The sequence below is a fragment of the Notolabrus celidotus genome, chromosome 1, assembly GCF_009762535.1.
Source record: "Notolabrus celidotus isolate fNotCel1 chromosome 1, fNotCel1.pri, whole genome shotgun sequence".
In the NCBI taxonomy this organism is placed as follows: domain Eukaryota; kingdom Metazoa; phylum Chordata; class Actinopteri; order Labriformes; family Labridae; genus Notolabrus; species Notolabrus celidotus.
The window spans coordinates 35276776-35300498 of NC_048272.1; the positions used below are offsets into that span (position 1 = coordinate 35276776).

Here is a 23723-nt window from a genome sequence, read left to right on the forward strand (position 1 = left end):
AGTCAGCAGGGAATGATGGTGGAGTCATCAGTAAAATGTTGACAGTACAGAAGACTGGAGTTTTACAGTGTCTCCAGCCAGAGTAGAGACAGTGGAGATGACAGACACAGTATGAACGCCACCTCACTAATACGTGTCAGCAAACTGACCTCCACTGGTGCTGTGCTTACCCAGCCATCTCTTCCCTCCTGCGTTCCTGAGAAACCTTTTCCTTGAAGGCACTGCTATCCTGTGTGATTTTTTTCCTCATAGAATAAGTCCCACCAACTTTTAGAGCACTGAGCACTCCCAATCAACCCTCAGAGGTTTCAGCTGCATTTGTTTTTCAGATCAGTGTTTATTTTATTTTTAACACAAATGTTTTCAAGCATTGTTCCTACGTTTGAAGTTTTAATTTCTTGATGACTTTTCTTTTATTTATTTATGCAACACATTCTTGTATTCCAGCCCATTTTGGTTGTTACATTTCTTCTTGGACTTTTCAATATGTTTTTCCCAATAGTGCTTCTTAAACCTTAGTCCACCAGATCCGTGTCCAGTCCGTCTCCGATCTGTCACGGGCCCTGAGCTGATAGGTTTCTATTCTTGTCAATGTGTTAACTCCAACTGGGAGTGGATCAGATGACTTCTATTTTTGCCGGATGCCAGAGCACGACGCATCAATCTCAACAGAGCAGATGGAGCGGGACAGGAAGTCAGGCACCAAAACAAAATGAAAAAATCTGGTTAATTTTCAGAATAAAACACTCTGTGTTATCACCAGATCATGTTTCACTTAACTACAACAACAAACCGTCATGATGAGAGAAGCCAGGCCTGGAGTCAACAGGTCAGAGGTTTTCAGATGACCAGAAAGACAACATGGATGAGGAGAGGAGGAGGAGGAGAATCCTTGATTCAGTGATTACCGCAGGTAAACCTCTGTCACATGACTCCAGCTGTCCAGCGGTCCTGCTTTGTACTGCGTTATGAAAATGCAACTGGTGGGCAGTTGATGGATGAGAGAGCACGGAGCCGGACCGCAGTGGATTGGAGATGGACCTGACACGGATCTGGTGGAAGTCTTGTAACTTTCAAAAAACCTAATATGAGGCAAAGAGGTGGAGTTGAGAATGGCTTTTAGCCTCCTCACTTAAAGCTTAATTGTGCCCACCTGTTAGAGAAGCCAGCCATGCCCCTAATTATGCAAGACTTCTAATTTAAATATCTATAAAACAAAGGGGTTCTAAAAAATATTCAATCCCTCTACACTACATTGTGTTAGCTACTCAGGCCAAAATAGTATTTTGAACCAGGCTGTAAACATGTTTATTTCTGCTGTAAAGATCTTCTTTTTGAATGGGTGTGTATGTGGTTTCTGCCGCTTCTGCAGCCAGCCTCAAGTGGACACTCAAGGAACTGCAGTTTTTTAGCACTTCCGCATCAGCTTCATTACTTACGGGGGGTTGCCGCTTCATTCTTGTACAATATCAGTAGTTATTTTTTTTGTTGAAGATGGTTATCATATCAGTATATGGCTACAGCCTCAGTTTTGCCCTCTCTGATGGACATGAGGGACTTGATGATTCCTCTCTGATTTCCCTTCAAGTGATGTCAAATTATATAATCTAGATGCATTCATAATTAAATAAGGATGAAGTGTTTTTCTGACTTACATCAGTCAAAGATGTATGATCTTAATGACTCTGCAGGCTAATGAGGAAGAACACAGTTGCCCTAACATCTAGTACAACTTGTTAACAGAACTATGTCTTACGTAATGACACCCTCAGTGAGTAATCAACATGAAGAAGGTTGTTTAACTGGAATATGAGGAATTTAATATTAAACTCCTTTTTAAATAAAGTTTGATCTGTTTTACACCCTCAGGCTGGCACAATACACGCACTTGAACTGTAACATCAGACAGCTTTCACTTCCATAGACTCGTTCTCTCCTTTGAAAAACATTGATGGTAGAGAGAGCAGACATACTATGAATGCTGTGTGCTGTAAAAATGACGCATGAGGGTGGAAACTGTCTTAGTAAAAGAGAATATATGAAATAAAACATAATTGTGGCATCTCTTTTTACCACCTCTTTCACCACAGCCTTCAGTATTTCAGACACACGGTTCAGGATCAGAACCCTCTGTGACACTGTGGTGTTCCCGCTGTCTGCTGCTCCTCCTGAGGTTTATTTCAAGAGCCTCTGTGTCTGGGGGAGCTGCCTGTGAACACTCTGCCAGAAAGCACAAAGTGTTACTCACATATGCACACACAACTTCTCTGTCCATCCAAGCTTCCACCAACGTGATCCTTTTAAAATACTTCTTTCATCAATGTCGCCCTCACCATGTGGAGCTGTCTCTTTGTGTTCTCAGGTTCACTATCTGCCACAAGACTGAGGTGATCAAGAACAACCTGAACCCCGTTTGGCAGTCGTTTACCATCCCTGCACGAGCGCTCTGCAACGGAGACTATGACAGGTGAGGCAAAAGGTTGGACGTTATTATGAGCTCCCATCCCTTTAAAGTTCTCATGATATAGAGATGATTAAAAACACTGCTGGTTTAAAGAGTATCCTTGTCATGACAGACGCCTCTTTAAGCACTCATAATTAGGAATATAGTTTATTAATGCAGCAACTTTTACCATAATACTGTAGAGTCATTTTAGTCTAAGTCTGGGTCCTAAAGGCTACAAAACTTAAATATATCTAATCTATCAGTGTCTTTCTGTTCTCAGTTGAAGTCTTAAGGCTGATTTATACTTCTGCGTCTCCCCTACGCAGAAGGGGCTGATGCAGACATGAGCACCACATACTTGTGCGTTGATGTGTCCGTGTCGGGCAGCAATTCTCTGCCGAGACGCTTGAGGGCAGTGCAGTCTGTCTGATAGCCAGTCCCCTGTTTCCGGTCCCGCTACGATCTCTGTTTACTTTTCCACAGCGATTCAGAGTGCATTAGGTTAATCTACAGCTGATACATGTTGCTGTTTATCATACAGACATGATTACATGAAGAATAGAGAGGAGGAGATGAAATACACGGCTGATGTGCGGCCGATGAGCGGGGATCCCAGAAGTGCTTTAAATGCGGGAAATACAATGCCACTGAGCGGACCAATAACAGGGCTTGCAGTCCACATCGATTCTATGGGTAGTTACATTTTGGAGGAGGTGCGCGTCAGCTATGTGCGTAGGCCTCTGCGTAGGTACGGGAGTCAGTGGACCCCCGGCGTAGGCTACGCTGTCGATTCGACACAGAAGTATAAATCAGGCTTTACAGTCTACAAGATTCTCTTCTGGAAAAGCATTAGAGTCCAGCAAAGTTGAATCAGAGAGCTTTATTCTTCTTCACAGAGTCATAAAGCAATGAGCAGTCCTGCAGAACAACTGAACTTAGAGGTTAGCGGTTGTGACAGGGGGATTTATTGTAAACAGACTGATGAACGGAGTAGAACTAGACCCAGAGGCTGGATAGTGGAGGTGTGGATGAAGGTGGGAAAAACTGGCTGAGTTTAGGCGGTTGAGAGGCGTTGGATGTGGCTGAGGCTGGGCAACGAGTGGTGAGACGCTGAAGCTCTGTGGAGAGAGGCACTGGAGACAGAGGAGCAAAATGTTACACAGGACAGATAAGTGGTCGTGCAAAGTAGAAACCCTGACAGGGTGAGCCAGACCCTGACACAAAGGGATTCTAATCAAGCATTTATCACCACCTGGTAAGAAGTAAGAAAGCCGGGTAATGACTAGAAATAACCACCTTCCTTGATGAAGGTCGTCTTTGATTTTGTGGGTCGTATATAAGCATCATGTCTAATCCTAGTTAAAGATGTCTCTTTTCTGTGTGTGTGAACAAAATTTTGAAAATGGGATGACAGGACCAATAGCTGATCATGAAAGAAGTCGGACTCTTTGGTGGTCAGAATAATGCCAGCAGTCGGCCGTGTTGACAGAATCAGGCCAGTGCTGGTGTTATTGAGACCAACACTGAGGCAATCCAGTTGCAATCCCACAAATACACGAATTACTGAACCATATGCATGTTTTCAGTCATTGAATTCAAATCCTAATTTTTCACATCTTAAAACGAGGACTAGAATCCTGTTAGAATTTAGCTTTACTAATTGGCTCATGAGGACACGTCATAAAAATGTCTTTACTGATAACAAATATCATTGATTGGATCTTACTAGATAGTATCATGTGCACTAAAGCCTTACATTACTTCTACCTCTCTGCCACAGAGATTCATTTTAGTAAACAGACAAAGAAATAATAAAAAACACATCATGAGCCCCACTCCTTCACTGGGTAACATATCCCTGCATTAAAATGAACAAACACTTTAGTTTGCTTTGATTTAATCCTACACATACAGCCCTGCTGTCCAAAAACAATACTCACTCCAGCACCAAATGTGGATTAATCCACCTCTGAAAGTAAGTAAGCATTGTACTTTACACAAAGCTGCACCTTCACTTCTGTCTGAGTGTTAGATGCCAAATGAATCAGGTTTCAGATGGTGAACAATATATTATTACAGAGGCTGGATCACAACAGGGCCCAGCAATCATCTGCCTCGGGGCCAACAATCTCTCTTTTTATGTGTCACAAACTGTAAGAAAATGTAATCTTTAACAAGGTAATGTGACCTAAAGCTTCACATGAATCAAAGATGTCACAGTAAATTGGTGGCTATCATTGAATGGTGCTTCCATAGTAAAGAAACAAAGCCAAAATACTGCCTTGTTTGGACCTGACATACTGGACATCTGACAGAGTCTGGAGCCAAGACATATACAGAAACATCTGGCTGGTGGAGAAGCAGGATTGATATCACACACATTAAACTTATCAATCAAATGCCAAAGATCATTCAGGTCAGTAGGGTCCACAGCAAAACAGATATGTTGTTGATTCAAAGTGAACACTCACATTTAAAGGAAGTTCAATGACTACTGTATTAGTGTTCTCTCACCTCAGTCTGCTGATCCGATGAAGAATGCTTCAGGGGCTGCGTCTGTTAGTAAAGCTGTCGATCATTATGTCACATCCCCTCTTTTTTACATTAAATAAGAAAATAAAACTATCAACTTTATATGAAGAAATGAAGGAGTGAGGACATCATATTAGAAACCCCCTATAGGGAGCCCACAGATCGATGCTGGGGAGGTGGTGGGATCAGAATCAGCCTCAATTAGCACAGTGTATGCCCGGTCCAAGCTTCTCAGAGAAATAAACACTGACTTACCATCGTGGCAGAAAACACGTGAGAAAAATGTAGTTGACGTGTATTTTAGTATTCCGGTTTGACTGAAGTCTCATCTGTTATAACTAAGGGGACAGGCTTTATGACCTATACTGCAGTTAGTCACCAGGGGGACCTTTACAAGTTTTGGCTTCACTTTGAAGGATGATTATGATACTATGTTTTTACACAGTCTGTGGTGGCCACATGTTTGTGCTGTTAGTAAATATATCTGCAGATCAATTTTCAGGGCATCAAAAATGGTTAGGTCTTAAGGCTGAATATTAATGTTAAAAGTGATATGGTTAGCACTGTGCTATATTACTTAGAAAAAACATAATAATACTGAGCCTGAAACTATAACACAAGCTCATGCATTAAACAAGTTGCCTGCTATTAACTACGGTGGAATCTGGTGGAAGCCCTAGGTTGGAAATGACTTTGAAAAAATCACAACTACCCCTTACTTTTTTATTAATTTATTTATATGTATCTAACCAAGAAAAGCCTCACTGAGATAGATATTCTCTTTTAAAAGAGTTTCACCAAGGCAGGCATCAGCACATTTTCACCAAGTTACAGGCAAACAACACGTAACATTTACAAAAAATGTCAACATATCCTGGTCTGTGGGTGGCTGTCTGTGGCACAGTCCTAATGTAGGCTGAGGTTTTAGAGGTCCCCTAATTTAAAGTTGTAGTTTTGAAGAGATAGTCAGTGTCTCACCTCTTCTCTTTCTCACCTCGGTCCCTGTCGTCCCACCTCGCTCTTCTCACCTCCCTCCAGGACGATAAAGGTGGACGTTTTTGACTGGGACCGAGACGGGAGGTAAGTCCTCGCTCACCATCACACTTTTTTTTTGTTCTTTTTTTTCTTTATTCATTTTCAGCTTCAGATTGAATATCTCAAATGTCTCACCTTTGTTCTATCTTGGGGCCGTTCTTCCTGTCGTATTATAAAATATAAGAATAGATTGAAGGCGCCACCTGCCCTTGAACATGCTGGTTAATAAATCAAGGGGATTTCAAAGGTGAGGACTTACAGCTGAGTGGACTGAAGGTGACAGTGGGTTTCTTTAGGGGTCCCTTTAATAGACTTGTGGGCTTACTTAGAAACCTCTTGTGGGATTTTTGAGCTTTCTGGCCTCAGGTTATTGCTTTCCATAAATTTCACTTAGCATTTATTTGACATTCCTGTGGTATTTTCACAAATCCTGTCCCAGATTTCCAAATCCCTATCCTGCAATCTGAAAGAGACATGTGGAGACTTTAAGCAAATGTTTGACTTGCATTGTTCCAGTAGAGTCTATCAGTCTGACTCTGTCATCAGGCACTAATGCTTCTGCATATTTGTGCAGTCAGTTGCTTTTCATAGTATTTACTGAAGATTTGTTTTTGTCTTTGGTAAGAAACTTCTGAAGACGAGTCATTATCAGAGATTAAAGGCCTTTCCTTTGAAACAGGGACATGAATGTGCCAAAATGACTCCTTTACAATCAATCTGAGAGAGTATTAAAAGTTTGCTGTGTTTTACAAAAGATTGGACTTGTGAATGCAAGGATCCAAATGCAATGAAAGCTTTAGAGAAAGTAAAAGTGTTGTAAATAAGACTTGGTGAAGTCATCCCATGCAATAACACTGCCATGAATTATGATTAATATTACTTGACATGTTCTTTTTGCAGATTATTATTATTATAACTCAGTGGTGGACAATAACAAAGTAAATTTACTTGAGTACATGTTTTGAGTATCTGTACTTTACTTGAGTGTTATTTTTTGGGGTACTAATTACTTTTACTCCATTTAAAATACAAACATACTTTTGACTCCACTACATTTCTATCAGTGCTCTAGGTACTCACTACTTTTGCTTTAAAGTCAGCTGATGAATTCTCTTTTCTGAAATCAGATCCTAAAGACTGTAAAGTGTTGGTGTACTTGTGTTTGGTTTGTCTCAGTGTAGTAACCGTGCCTTGGTTGAGCGTACAAACGTTATTCAGATCAGTCCGTTCATTTAGTTGTGGTGATGATGACTATGACTGAGAAGGATAATGATTCTCTACCTGAGCACCACGGCCATATTTTAAACCAATGTTTGAGGTTTTGAAATAAAGAATGATTGTTTGTATTGTTGTAGATCTCTGATCTGTTTACCACACAAACTTCATCACAGCCTACAAAACATCAGCATCTAACCTGAGAAAGCATGTGGAGGTCTGTAGCTAACACACTGCTTTGATTCCAGATGAACATTTGAAACTTGTCTGTGCTTGTAGTAACTTAGTTTATATTTCATGGTATACTTTTTAGATATGAAATCATGTTTTCTAGATAAACAGAACGGAGCAGAATGTACACCCATGCATTCTTGACTGCACTCATGCTTTGTGAAAATACGTTTAGAGATATTTTAAAAAGTACTTTGAATACTTCAGTATTTTTAAAAGAAAGTACTCCAGGACTTTAACTCAAGTCAGAATCTGACTTAACAACTTTCACTTGTATTGTTTTACCAGGAGGATCTATACTTTGACTCAAGTAATGAAGACGTGTGCTTTTTCCACCACTGTTAATACTACAACATGTACACAGATGTTTCCAGAATACAAACAAAACTGTTTATAACACTGACAGTAACGATGAGCAGTGGAGAGTATGAAGTGGAGAAACTCTGCTCAAAGTAAACAATGACATATTCCAGTCATGTCCGACTTCACACATTGGCTCACCCCACTTCATGAGGACATTTTACTAGGGGCGGAAAAAAAGTGGCTGTTTGTGTTTATACGTCTAGAAATATTTATGAGGGTAGTGCATGTGTAAAAGGTGTTATATATCTGTAGATTATGCTAAAAGCCCCTTTCACACATGCAATACAACCCAGAAATGATCTCACATTACAGGATTTGTTTATAAGGGCACTAACATCTGAATCAGCTGGACACTGAAAACTTTATCCTACTAGCATCCTTGTTCAGAGTCAGTGTGTTGTCCATTGGAGCCCATGTGTGCACAGAGCAGGTTATTTTTCTGTGGATTCACAGTGAGCGAGTGGGCGAGCTGTTGACCTGGCTGATGCTGTAAAAGGTCTGACACTGACAAAGTCCTGCTGTGGGCCTCATATCAGAAAGGGCAACTCTGGACAATATCCAGAGTTTATATGAGAAAACAGACAAAGTTTAAGATCAGCAGTCCTCACCGACAAAATATAAATAAAGTACAACAGTTGACAAAAATGATAAAGGACTACAATTACCACATAAAAAAATGATAATAAGGAAGAATGAGAAACACTCAAAGTAAGTCATTTCATTAAAACAATGATTGAAGTAAATCTTTATCCACATTCAACCGATCTTAATTCTCACATCGTTTAATCAGGCCTGACTGCTCTTCCAGAAACGGCTCACATACATGTCGTACAAAACAATCACACGTCTACAGTCTAACAGCAGGTGAACACCAATAAATAATAAGTGATCACTTACACATACAGTGTGTGTATTTTGGAGGAGGGGGTTTTTAATTATTGACGAAGCAGCTAAACGGGTGTTTGGTTGTGAGATGAATGTAATGTTTGAGGAGAGCAGAGATAGAAACATGTGCAGAATAATGATTACTCTACAGCATTGTTAAAATAACCTAAAGAATCCCAACATCTGGAACTAAATTTAATATTCATGTTAATTTATTTAACTGGCAATTAAAAATAAATGGTGGAGTTGTGTGTCATGAAAAAATAATATAACTTTACTTAAAATAAGATTCTCTCTCTCCTCTGATTGCTGTCACGTGACATTGAAACAGTGAACACACCTCAAACCGGTGTTGTAGTCGAGTCTGGAGCTCTCAGTTTTTAAATCTGGGTGAAGTCATTCCTCCTGTATTCATTTATTTCTTGCACTTCTCCCCATCTTTATTTATCTTCTCCCTCTCATTGCTTTCTTTCCTCTCATATATTTCCTCCTCCGTCGTCTCCCATTGGAACACGCTCTTTGAGGATCTCCCTCTAAATACCAGCATCAAACAGGCAGTGTCGGTGTCACGCACAGCTTCGGGTTGTGATATGCTGAGATGTAGATGATCTTAGGGCATGCAGGGAGAGGATATTTACAAGTCTGATGATACTGAGGGGGATTATTTCTCCATGTTTAGATGATAGATATTGTGTCACTTGATGAAAACTTTCTGTTTCTTTATCTCTGCTGGATTTAGTCACAATTTCATCGATGCTTTACATTTGAATTTAGATCCTTTAATTAAACAGTCTGCTTGCAGATTTGCTTACATCTTGTTTTAAAAAACTAAGCTTGCTGTTTTGGCTGATATGTAACTGATAACAAGCAGTTAAGTCCTTCATTTTTGTTTTTAATGTCTTAAAATTAGATTTATTTCTGAACTTGTCAGGTGAATGTAATTTGTTGTAAGTCATAGTGACTTATTTTGGAAGAAAAAATACATTCAGTATTATCTGAGATTTTGCTGTGCAGTGTTGGCTAAAATTTCAGCCAACTTGTAAACCCATTTAAAATGTAATTTTGGGAATTTGGGACAGACATCATTTTTAAAATGAAAAAGGTCAGGCCTGTATAGACTCTGGGTCGGATCAGCGCTGACACTCCAGCTTAATTTTCTATACCCATTTTGTAAAACGCAAATTGCACATCAGACACCCTGTAGTACATTATTTTCACAAAACAGACAAAGTTATTTAATAGCATAGGGACAAGTATTTTTGCACACGTTAGTTGCTATCAAATCAGATATAAAATAATCACAAATATTGTACTGGTTACACATTTCAAAGTGGTAATGTTACCGTTGCTCAAGTAATAAATAAGTAGGAAACTCTATGCTAACATTTTTAGCTTAAAGCTCCTGTGTGAACGTTCAGTTTGCATTGATTTTGGCGCCCACCGTGGACACAGAGTGTGTTGCTCTTCTTATCTTGTACCTGTGTAGTCGTGTTTGTTGATGACAAAACCTATAGCACTACATATAAAATCCCACTGTGGATATGTGTCATGTGAAAAGTAAAGTAAGGCTGCAGTTTAGTTAATCATTTGTCTGACACCTACCCTGCAGCAGTGGTTACAAGCATCAAGAAGCATTTAATATTATCACTGATGGGCTGGTTTGCTTTGTAGGTCACAAACAAGCAATATTATTTACTTCAGTTAATTTCAAGGACATATAGAAACTCATCACAGTACCTTTAACTTGAACACTGTTGTGTTTTAAGCCGGCTCGGCTGCAATTAAGTAATAATGAATTCCACTTAATGTCTTGTTTTGCTGGATATCACAGTTTGATCACTTTGGAAAACCTAAAACTTGCTCTTTGTTCTGCTTTAGAGATATCTCTTTTTACCTGATAGGAACATTCAAGATATCCTGCCAATGTATTTACTGTTCCGCCTCTTTCTCTCTGTCTTCTCTTCTCTGAATGAATCTTTCCTTAAGCCATGATTTTATCGGAGAGTTCACCACCAGCTACAGAGAACTGTCTAGAGGCCAAAGCCAGTTCAATGTCTATGAGGTAAAATACAAGAAAGACAACAACTTCACCTACAAATAACAAAAATAAATCAAAGTTTTCTCCAACTTTTCTTCTCTGAACATGTATCAGAAATTCAACAATGTATTGGTAACTTGCAGCAACATCAATAGTCCTGACAGTGTTATTTATTATTCATTCAAGTAATATTTCTGCTGTTAGAAATTCCTGCCCAAATCTGGAGACAGAGTATCAGCATCACATTTCTGCTCACGCATATTTGCTTGAATCTGATTTCTTATTTCTTGTCTTGTGTTCAAGGTTTTGAACCCAAAAAAGAAAGGCAAGAAGAAGAAATACGTCAACTCAGGGACGGTAAGATCTGCTGGAGTGTTTTATCTGCAGTTTATAGACACAGATGATATAAGACATGGCAGAGTCGACATGTGAAGTGCGAGTTTCCTTGTGATCCGTCTCTCTGTCCTCTGCTCTCTCTCTCTGTCTGTCCTCCAGGTGACTCTGCTGTCCTTCAAAGTGGAGTCAGAATGCACGTTCATCGACTTCATCAGAGGAGGGTCAGCGCTCAGACTCTAATGTTAAATTTCTGTCTTTAGGAGCCATTAAGGGACTCACATAAGGTTATGCACAGGAGTCAAACAAACAAACAAACAGTCAACAATAAGAAAGCAAAGTGATGAAATCAGAAGATCATTGCTTTAAATTTAATTAAACAATTCATAAAAAAGAATGTAAGCACAATGCATGAATAGACTGCTCCCATATAGCACTTCCTGTAGACATCCATACACAGCGATTCATGCACTCTTGCCTATAGGAGTCATGAAGAGAGAGAGAGATGATAGTGGTGAGACGGATAGTAGTAGTTTTAGCAGATGGAGTCTGGCACGTCCACAGCAGGCCGTCTACGGCAGAGATCCAGAGGAACCTACGAGACAAGGGAGCTCAGGGACTCCAGAAAGGTCTATGGTTAGTAACTATAATGTGACAGGGAGAGTTTAAGTAAGTGATGGGGAGTGAGATAGGAGAGAGAGGTGAGATCCCCTGGCAGTCTAAGCCTATAGCAGCATAACTAAGAGCTGGTCCAAGCCTGAGCCAGCTCTAACTATAAGCCTGATCAAAAAGGAAAGTGTGAAGCCTACTCTTTAAAGTAGAGAGGGTGTCTGTCTCCCGGACCCTGACTGGTAGATGATTCCAAAGGAGAGGTGCTTGAAAACTGAAGGCTCTACCTCTAATACTACTTTTAGAGACTTTAAGGACGACGAGCAGGCCTGCATGCTTGGAGCAGGCATTATATGTCTAATGATTTAAAATGATAATGACAGATATCACACTCTTTATCAGGTGAGTTCAAAGTCTATAGACATTGATCTGAAGTCTAGAATTCGTATCTTTTTCATATAAGTTGGACTCTTGCATGGCATAAAACTGACAAATGTACCATGTATAAATGTTTCCTTTCCACATGATGAACAGCATAAAGTATACTTTGTTTTGTTATATAAAGAGAAACACAGAGACAATGTTCAGCATGAGATAGTCAAACATAAAGACATTGTTCAGCAGACTTTGGATGAGACAGCACTATTAATGGAAGCTCATATTGTTTCAATCATGGAGCAGATCCCCTGCCTTGTTCTTTATCATGACAGCAGTGAGCTGCTGATGAGTTTCTCAGTCTGGTTTGAACAGCTGTGAATGAGCTCCCATCTGGTAATTCTGGCTCAGTACTTACGACTCTGTTTTTGAAAGAAACTGATGTTCTCCATCTCCCACCAGGACACAACTCAATTTCACCGTGGCCATAGACTTCACAGCATCCAACGGTAGGACGGCTTTCTCATCTTTTCTGCATGCAGGAAAAATGCACGCATGTGCTCACTGAACTGATGTTTTATCTACAGAGTTGTTATTGCCACTGTTGTCACTTTGAGTACTGACAACCTCAACTATATCTATTTAATACATTATTTTTCCAATGACGTTTCAACAGAATATGCATCATTGTTCAATTTCTTAAAGATTAGTCAATGTTTTATTTGTCATACCAATTAATGAATGAATGAATGAGTGAATGAGTGAATGAATGAATCAATCTATCAATCTATCAATCAATCAATCAATCAATCAATCAATCAATCAATCAAACAATCTATCTATCTATCTATCTATCTCTCTGTATAGCACCAAAATCACAACAAATGTTATCTCAAGATGCTTTTACAAACAGAGCAGGTCTAGACCGTACTGTTATATTATTAACACCCAACACCAAGACAGTCTGATCTCATCTTAATCCACCATGTGCATTGCACTTTGCAGTATTTAACTAGTTACAGGGGCGAGGAAAAACTTCCTTTTAACAGGAAGAAACCTCGAGCAGGACCAGACTCATATTAGAAAGTAGTATTAGTAGTAGTAGCTGTTGCCGCTGCAGTCCAGCATGTCCGTATCAGCTGGAGTCTGGAACGTCCAAAGCAGCAGGCCGTCTACGGCAGCTCAGAAGAACCCACGGAACAAGGGAGCTCAGGGACTCCAGAAAGGTCTATGGTTAGTGACTTTCAATGGGACAGATAGAGTTAAAGTAAGAGATAGGGGGAGATAGGCTCCCAGTGTGTCAGTGCGTCAGTTCCCTCAGCAGTCTAGGCCTAAAGCAGCATAACTAAGAGCTGGTCACAGCCTGAGCCAAAAAAAAAAAAAAAAAACAACACGCACATTGCATTGATTGCAGCAGTTTTATTCATAACTTAATTCCAACATTATAGTTCGTGAGTGGGGCTGTCTTTTGATCAGCTGGCACAGTAACAATTTCACAAATGCAATCCATTAAAAAACGACACCTCAAAACAAACACAAAACATTATTCCTGAATCCAAAGTTTCACTAGTTAACATGTTAATATGAGGAATATTTAAAGTAGCTATTAGGAGCTTCACTTTTTTTTTGTTAAATGCATGCAGAGTATTTTTTAAAGATGAACCTCCTCCCTCTTGAATTTACTCCAGGTGAAACTCTGCCCATGACATCGGGCTCAGGCTGTTTCTGTCTCCCTGCTGTAAGCGTCTGCCTCATAATGCCTCCTGTTGATGGCAGTAAGAGACATTAAACTTAACTTAATGGGAATGTTTAATATTCAGGCGTGTTGTTTGGTCTGCTTCTTCATAAAGAGACAGCATTATTAAATGAGACTGATCCACTGCTGGTTTAAAACTCCCACAATGCAACAGAATGAGACTTTGACTTATATCCATATAAACCCATCCATCAACAAAAAGGAGAGTGTAGGGAAAGGCTACAAGCTCGATAATTATTATAATACTCTCCCCAACTCTGCAAGTGAGTTGATATAGGTAACTGTCAAGGAGTTGTAATGAGATTTTTTTTCAGGCACTTTAAGTCCCCCAGTAGGTTTGGACTTTCAGAATAAAAACATGAACACCATGAGATGCAGACAAAAGCCCTGAAAATATCAGCATGTGAACATTTTAACATTTGGCCTACTTTAATTAACATTCATTCCACATACTAAGTAAACAATACACTGATTTCAGTTGTATATCTAAATATTAAAGAGCACTCACAGGCTGACAGTGGAGAGAAAATTAACCAACAGTGTGAAGTTAAAGAAAAGGTCAGGAGGGATATTTTTGGAGCATATTTAAATATCATTTTATCACATACAAGATTTCTTTGGCAGTTAACTTCATTCTTAAGGATTTGTATCAAAAGTCTTATTTTTGTTTCCAAACTTGTCTGGATATAGCAGATCAGAGATGTCTAACTCAGGGGGTGCAAACCCTCAGGGGAGCCTGGAACCAGAAGCACCTTAGGGGGGATATAAAAAGCAAAACACACAACATAGACAATGTGTAAACAGACCGTTGGATAAACGTGTGGCGTCTAATGAACCTACACTGAACGTCAAGGCCACTAAAACAGAATTATGATGAGTCATATTTCTCCCTCTGCTTCATCGTCAACAGTAGTAAGCGGCCCCTTTCATAAAACAGGAAGTTGCATGTTGCTGTGTCACTGTTTATGACTTCCTTTAAAAATGTGGCTTGTTGGCTTTCCAGTTCAATGCTGCATACTAAAGTTTCAAGGATGAAGAAATGTGTTACCAAAGAGTGCGTCTAAGGGCGTTTTATACAGGTATATGTTACTGTGTTAATGTGTATAATGAAGGGTGGGACAGTTGAAAATATTTTCATATGCCATAGGAAAATTTTTGATATCTGGATATAGACAATGAAAAACAGTAAAAATAAAAATAAAAAAAAGGAGAAAAAAGTTTCCCAATTTTGAGGCTCCGTAGTTTTTTGAATGCAAATCCCTTCATTGGTAGTCCTGAATATTATTAATATTAAGACATGTATTGGTTGCGAAACATGTCTTGGTATTGGAATGTATTCAACTTATTGTTTTAATCATGCAATGTTTGGTCAAAGCTGCAAAATATTCAACTCTGAACAAAAACTCAGCACTTATAATTTCTACATTGATGTTCAAAAGAGAACACTTATTCTTAACTCACCTTCCCACACAGGTATTTAATTAAACATAGTATTTATCATATTTCAAGTTGAGACCTAATTCATTTTTAGATTTGTATCTTGGTGCTGCTGACTTCTCTCTATTTCTTTTCTCGGTACTGTAACTTATGTTTGTGTGCACACGGTCCTGTTGTCTAATGCCCATATATGGGTATGTAAGAGGTGTTAACTTATGTAAGTTAGGATCAATTAGCATGAGTTTCCATCTTACGAGGCATTTGTTACTTCAAAAACATATGTGCAAATAATTCAGACGTTAAAGACTATAGGTTCAGTGATCTGCTTTAGACTTCTGTTTAAGAACAAAGTGAATAAAATAATGAATGTGGAGGGATGGGGGCTATTGTGGGTTTATGTATTTTGATTGTTTTCTAATCCCCTATAATATGAGATCCTTTTGCTCTTTCTGTGTGTGTGTGTGTGTGTGTGTGTGTGTGTGTGTGTGTGTGTGTGTGTGTGTGTGTGTGTGTGTGTGTGTGTGTGTGTGTGTGTGTGTGTGTGTGTGTGTGTGTGTGGTGTGTTTGCTTGTGTCCCCAGGTAACCCGTCTCAGCCCACCTCGCTGCACTACATGAGTCCATACCAGATGAATGCGTACGCCATGGCTCTGAAGGCCGTAGGGGAGATCATCCAGGACTATGACAGTGACAAACTCTTTCCAGCTTACGGCTTTGGAGCTAAACTTCCCCCAGACGGAAAGATCTCCCACGCCTTCCCACTGGTAAGAGCACAAAGAACACAGAGAGAGGTGGAGAAGGAGAGAGACATTGTGGTTCTGTTGTCAAGTACAAACAAATCCCTGACTGAACTCTGTAAACTTCTACCAAATTTACAAATGTTCTTCCATCTAAAACACACATTATCAACAGCAGAGAACCCATTTTTACAGCCTGAACTTGCCTTCTTCAAACTCTATATTTATGGTTTGACTTTGTAAACTCTTTCCAAATCATTGCCAGGATGTGAAATGTGTCCATCTGTCAGATGAAAGGTCCCTCTGACTGCTGACCCATATCTCTGTTGCCACAGCAGCAGCAGTAGTCTGTGGTGAAACTGTGATATTTTAGCACCAAAGCTTAGACCAACTCAGTTGAGAACAAACCGGTTGATGTAGTGGAGCTTTGAGGAGCTTAAGAGCCTGATATGTTTCTCAAGAGAGCTGATAAAAGACACTTTATGGGAGAGTGTTATATTAGATTTGGCATGTATCAGGTGAATAAAGAAAGTGTGATTCATCCTAAATACACTGTTGAGGTGTTCAGACAGTTGAAGTCATTTTTTTTGTCAGATTCAGACTTCAGTAAAACAGTGGATGGGAATACCCAGAATGCTTTGTTACCTTTCAAATCAGTATGCTCAACTTATTTCAGGCTCAGAGGTCTTATCTTATTTAAAACATCTATGAAAAGGCACTATACAGGTTATTAAGTCAGCAGTAATACACCAAACTCTCTGATGAAGGGTCAAGCAGCCCACTCTACAGTACACTCAGAGGTTTCCGGTGGCACTCAATGTGGTGGATCCTCTAAAGGTGTGTTTGTGTATAGAGGGTTTTTTAAAAGGCCCAGTTGGTCGCCTTTATCTCTGTAATTAAAAAAAGGACATTTTGAAAATTCCTTAGAAAGAGCAGCTTTAATAAAATTCAAAGAAATGTTGAATTATTCTGGGAAAAAAGCCATTCAGCTAACAATGAAAACAATATCTTAAAAGAATGATTTTCTTGAGTGACACTCTGGTTATTTTGGTAACACTTACAATAAAGGTAGAAATCCCATACTTGATTTATGCAGTGGTGGACAAAGTCCATGTCTTCATGACTTAAGTCAGAGTATAGATCCTCCTGGTCAAACATTACTCCAATACAAGGGAAAGTTGTTCATTCAGATTCTGACTTGAGTTAAAGTCCTGCAGCCTGTTGCACCAGCTGTGCGTAAGTTGTGTAGGGTGTAAAGTCCACACTAAACCATACATTGAAACTAGTTAGTTTGTAACTTAAAGGGAATACAAATCTTGGTCATCATATTTTTCCAAAGGATGTAGACTAATCTATCGCGGATAACGCGTTGCCGAAGTAATATAGCTGGGACAACCCTCTGTATCTCCTCATCCTCCAAACCATCCCACCTTTCAAAACGACGCACCATGTCAACCGGTACTCTACGGAGGACTTAAAACCTACTAGGAGCCAAGTGTAAGAATTAAGTTGTAACTTAGGCTTTCGATGGAACTATCTCAGCTATTGCAACGCCCAAAATGTTGGTAGAGTGTAAACTCCATCCTAAATGAAAAATTACATTTAGCTACGCTACGTTTTAACTTACGCACAGCTGGTGCAACAGGCTGCAGGAGTACTTGCTTTTAAAAAATACTGAAGTATTCAAAGTACTTTTTAAAATATCTCTAAATGTATTTTCACAAAGCATGAGTGCAGTCAAGAATGCATGGGTGTTCATTCTGCTTCGTTCTGTTTATCTAGAAAACATGATTTCATATCTAAAAAGTATACCATGAAATATAAACTAAGTTACTACAAGCACAGACAAGTTTACAATGTTCATCTGGAATCAAAGCAGTGTGTTAGCTCCAGACCTCCACATGCTTTCTCAGGTTAGATGCTGATGTTTTGTAGGCTGTGATGAAGTTTGTGTGGTAAACAGATCAGAGATTTACAACAATACAAACAATCATTCTTTATTTCAAAACCTCAAACGTGGGTTTAAAATATGGCCGTGGTGCTCAGGTAGAGAATCATCATCCTTCTCAGTCGTAGCCATCATCACCACAACTAAATGAACGCACTGATCTGAATATTGTTTGATCTACGCTCAACCGAGGTACGGCTACACCACTGAGACAAACCAAACACAAGTACACCAACAGTTTATGGTCTTTAGGATCTGATTTCAGAAAAGAAAATTCATCAGCTGACTTCAAAGCAAAAGTAGTGAGTAACTACAGCATTGATAGAAATGTAGTGGAGTCAAAAGTATGATATTTGTCTTTCAGTAAAAGTAATAAGTTCCCCAAAAAATAATACTCAAGTAAAGTACAGATACTCAAAACATGTAAGTACATTTACTTTGTTACTGTCCACCACCGAATTATGCATAAGTAATGCACAGCTCATGATTATTTAATGTATGAATTAATACAGGATGTATCATAAATTCCTGTTGCCCATCATTAACTAATGATGAAGTCACTTTGGCTTTATTCAATGAGTTAGCCTTTAATAAATCATCAGTTAAGGATCCTTCATACGTGAGTTGGAATGAATTACGTCAGCTGAACATGTGAGTTTACTGTATGAATATGCATTCCATCAGCGTCTCTTTATAAATATGTAAGGGATAATGTTTGGTTAGCAGGTAGTTATGGGAATTGAATCCCGACAGGGTGAGACAAGACCCTGACATGAAGCGCAAATACAAACATGTTGGTAAAAAACATTGTTTGAAGATTATCTTATTGATTAAAAGGATTTGTATTTACATTTTTTTTTTAAATAGTCCCAGTGATTCCTCGCCAGTTATCGTTCCATGGTGATGGATTGTTATCTGCCTGTTGCGGTGGATTTAACATGAAACTGTCCTCATTCAGCTCTCCTCTCTCTCTGAGCTCTGCAGCAGTCTTACTAACTCCTCAGTGAGGAAAATAGCTATTGCCTGTCCTAAAAGTAGCTAGAAGTCGCTAAATGACGTCATCACTTAATTTGCATAATCCGAATTGTTATGGACGACGCTGGAGGGGTGTGTAACGTTGAGGGAGAGACAAAAAAAGGGTAAATAAACACCCTAAATATGTTTATAACTACACTTATAAGCCGACAACAAATCAAAGTAATAATTTTTATTTTTAAACCATAACATTTTCAAGATGTTTATTGTGTACGATTTATATTAACTACCTAAATGGACCAAAAAGAGACAGTAGACAGGATCAGCCAGGGGTGTCTTCGTATATGCGTGATACATTTGCAGTCTGAATGCTGAGGGATGAACGCCTCATGCTCTGAATGCAGCTAGAAGAGACTCACAGCAGCATCTACTGCTCGTTGAGTAGAGTAAGGACAATACGTGTTTTCACGTCAGTCTCCAAAAGTCTCCGTTAATACACCAGAAAAAGTAATTTTGTCACTGGTTGCTTTTTTCAAAAAGAGTCGCTAGAGAGGGTCTGAAAACTCGCTAAATATAGAGACAAAGTCACTAGGTTGGCAACACTGCACTGTGGTTCACACACCTTTAAATAAACGAGGCAAATGTCACAACTTTGAACCCTGCTGCTATCATCACCACCGCTCATGGTTTAAGTTCCTTTGTAGAGATTGCTAACCTTAAGTTTCTCTCACCTGCTCCACTCGTTGATAATATTTCTGGACAGGATCCAATATGTAAATATCCATGTTGTTTAGCCAGCCGCATTAGCATGCTTACCGTAACTAATGTTTAGCCACGTTGTTTTGATGCTAATGTAAGCTAGTGGTCTTACTTTCACCTTACAGTCTATGGTGTCAACAAGCAGAAGCTAAATGTGTCTGAACTCTTTTCTGTGGATTGACTTGACAAGGCATGTGATCAGCTTGCGTCTTGTGTTGCTCATGTTAGTACAAGTTAATAACCATTGTTAAGGGGGTTTGACCAATCAGAATCAAGCATCTAACAAAACCGGAAGATCAGTGTAAAAGCAGGGTGATAAAAAAAAGTAGAAATTCAATTAATACTCACTTGTTTTAAATAACTAAAAATACTGGATAACATTTTTTTCTGTTTTAATATTTATGAATGAAGTCTAGTATTTTTTTCTACATCATTATTTTCAGGTTCTATGGCTGTTATTTTCCTGTAATTTACCTTCATAAAGCACACTGAGCTGTTTTCCATAAAAAAGGCACTACATAAATACATTTATATTGCTTTTGTTAATATTGGAGCAAGGTAGAAATAATAACAATGCAATTTAAACTCTCTGTAATATGACGTTTTTATAATTAATCAGTGAGGCTAACAGATGCATGGTTTTAAAATAAACTTGGGGTCCATGCCAGCGAATGTATGAAGCAGGTCTGAATGAAGGTTAAAGAGAAGTCATTAAATAAAGTCTAAGTGACTTCATCATTAGTTAATGATGAGCAACAGGATTTAATGATGCATGCTGCATGAATTCATGCATTAAATAATCATGACACATGCATTACTTAATCATGCATGAAGTATAAACCTTGTATTCTTATTACGTGTTACCGTTATTTCCACATCAAGTACATGAAGCCTGGAAAATATGACATAATGAGTGCAGAGGCAGATGTCTCTCTGTTTGTTCGTTTGTTGCTTTCGATGTCCCTCTTTCTGTCCATCCCTGTATCCACTTCTTGGCCTGTCCAGTGTCCAGTGATAGGTTTAGCTCCACCCAAGGTTTCTGCCTCTTACCAGGAAGATTTTCCGGCCACTGCTGCTTGGTGCTTGCTGATTGGTGGATTAATGTTGGGTCTGTAAATAACATTACACAATGTATGGTCAGTGTAACTAGATTTGGGCAGCATGTGAATGAAAACTGAGTCACTGCAAGCTCTTGTTATTGCAGATTCTATCTTGTAATCTTGATGCATATTTCTGAATGGGTGGCTAATGAGCAGTGGGTGCTGACTGATAAATAAATGTGACCTCAGGATTTGTTACACCTGCAGGTTCCAAAACTCAGTTTAAGGTTCTTTGTTGAGTTTTAACCACAACTAAATGGAGGAACGTCTTTATGTGGGGGACCTTGTTTTGTTTGATCATGTGCTGCACACAATGCACTAAACCACATGTAGCAATCTAACACAGGACAGTTTGCTAAGTTAATGAAAGGAATAGTTACATAAACCCACAAGCTGTAGGCATTGTGGAGTAGTGTTGTGAAGTGGATGACTGAGGCGTAGGAAAGGAAGAAGAGGTGGGAGGAAGAAAACACTATGAATCACGTTGCATGTTGCGAGAAAAGAAGTTGATCTGTTTGATGGTACGGGAGTGATGGAGAGAGAATAGAGAGCAGACAGATAGGCAGCAGGTTTTGAGGATGCACTGCTTATCTTTGCTTTGTCAGCCAGGAAGATGGCTATAATAGCAGCTCGCAAAGCAGCACAAAAAAAAAAACTTGCTCTCCATGAGATCATCGTCCTGGACAGATACTTTAGAGGAAATTAGGAGAAAGGTGGGTGGAAAGGGAACATGAGAAAGGAGAGTAGTATGTATCTGGCATTGTTCCAAGGCTGTGGGATAACGTTAGTGGGAGTTTTTAAGAGGATAAAAATATGGCCAAATCTTTTCAAATGAGTGTAAACATAAAATTGACACGCATCAAGTCTTTCATTATTGGACTGGACTCTATTCTGATCTGAAACTGTTGTTTTTAATCAGCTTTTGTCCCATGATCCTCCAGGCTGTCTCACAGTCAGGGCTCAGCGGTGATGGGTGATGGGAGCATCAGCATCTGCTTGTCGAGGTTCATCGCTTTGTATAACTTTGCGACTCTCTGTGAGCGTCCGCTCAATCAGCTTTCCCAATTAGAGTTTACCTCAGCGTGACAAATCCCGGTGCTGGGCTGTGCAAAGGAAACTCTAATTAGGAATCTTTTGTTTGGAAACTGCTCGGAGCAAAATAAAGTTTCACAATCTTAGAATTTGTTACTCGAATAAAACAGATCATGAGTTGACAGTGAGGAAATAACTTGTATATTAAGAGCATATTAGCATTATGCATAATGCCTTTTTGATTATTCACATCCCTGATAAAGGTCAGGATTATTAATGAACCAGAGAATATATTAAATCAAATAAAGAACATATAAGAGTGCACAGAAGAAGTGTCCTTTAGTCATTCAAAACTTGACCTTAATTATTTGTTACTGATTAACACTGAGCTTGTTCTGCAGAGCTTCTCTTTGTAGGTGTCTGATTAAAACTGGCCTTCTGAATATATTTTTGATGGATAAAAATGCATATAATTAAAGAAAACTCAAGTCTCAGAGGAAATAATTAAAAAGCAATCTCAAAGAGAGCCAGAGTGTGAGCGTGAACACATCTCTGTAAATGAGGGGACGTTTAGCTGCCAACAGCTTTTATTAGCTTTCACTGACATTTGTTGTTTCTTTATTATTTTCTCATAGTTTGGTGATTTGCAGATTCTGAATATGTTTAAATCTCATGGTTATGTTCATGCTGTTTGGACGGAGGCATTCCATGTTGGAGGATCCACTATGTTATGCACAAAGGTGTTTTTCTTCAGTTCAAATATCTGTGAAGCTATGTGAGGAAACTCAAGCCTTTACCATAACAGAACCACCAGAGACCTTCAACCTGGTAAACAAACATTCAGCTGTCCCTAATTAACACTGTATGCTAATTCTATTCAAGCCTGCAGTCTGAAGTAGAACATGACAAATGAGAGCATATTTAATGGTGCAATATACAGGAAGCAACACAGGACACTGATTAATGATCATATTACATAAACTCATGATCAGATGACGTTTATCATGATGAAACCTAAGAACTGTTCAGGAGAACATTGCACACATATCTTAGAGCTTTAGGACTGACCACAAAAACTTAGGAAAACTGCAACGAAAGTGCTTCTCAGATAGCTCAGTGTTCAGTTAAGTCACTGGCAGTGGAACTTGTAGAACAAACCCAAAAATAAACAAATAAACTAGTTGTATTTTTATCTTTTGCAGAAGCTGTGCCATGTATACATGGAAACTATCAATTGATCCAAAATACGGGGTTCTGCAGGGATCAGTTCTCGTGCCTTTTACATTTTCTTCCCAGATAAGACCACAAGGTTTAAAAATTCAGCAGCATACAATTTCATCTCAAAGACAAACAAATGTCCATCCATCCATCTTCCTCCGCTGATCCGGGTCCAGGTCGCGGGGGCAGCAGTCTCAGCAGAGAAGCTCACACGCTCCTCTCCCCGGCACCTTCCACCAGCTCTTCCGGGAGGATACCGAGGCACTCCCAGGCTAGCTGAGAGATATAATCTCGCTGGCGTGTCCTGGGTCTTCCCCGTGGTCTCCTCCCAGACGTACATGCCCAAAACACCTCCCCTTGGAGACGTCCGGGAGGCATCCTGACCAGATGCCCAAACCACCTCATCTGGCTCCTCTCGATGCGGAGGAGCAGCGCCTCTACTTTGAGCCTCTCCCGGGTGTCTGAGCTCCTGACCCTATCTCTAAGGCCGAGCTCAGACACCCTGCAGAGAAAGCTCATTTCGGCCGCTTGTATTTGCGATCTTGTACCTTCGGTCACTACCCACAGTTCGTGACCATAGGTGAGGGTTGGAATGTAGATTGACCGTTGAATTTACAAACAAATGTAACTCTCCTTTTACTCTAACAAGAACAACATCTCTATTTTAGACCTGCTAATCATAGTTCCCATCTTATTCTAAA

General features: G+C 39.4%; 1 protein-coding gene across 1 annotated transcript in view; it reads left to right on the forward strand.

Annotated features, from left to right (window-relative positions):
- Positions 1–23723, forward strand: part of LOC117818480 (copine-9-like) — a 193761-nt gene that overhangs the window by 146215 nt on the left and 23823 nt on the right. The window contains exons 10-16 of the mRNA XM_034691429.1: positions 2363–2467; positions 6017–6058; positions 10694–10769; positions 11049–11102; positions 11241–11302; positions 12525–12571; positions 15836–16017. Coding sequence (XP_034547320.1) covers positions 2363–2467; positions 6017–6058; positions 10694–10769; positions 11049–11102; positions 11241–11302; positions 12525–12571; positions 15836–16017 — 568 coding nt within the window. The remainder of the gene's footprint in view (positions 1–2362; positions 2468–6016; positions 6059–10693; positions 10770–11048; positions 11103–11240; positions 11303–12524; positions 12572–15835; positions 16018–23723) is intronic.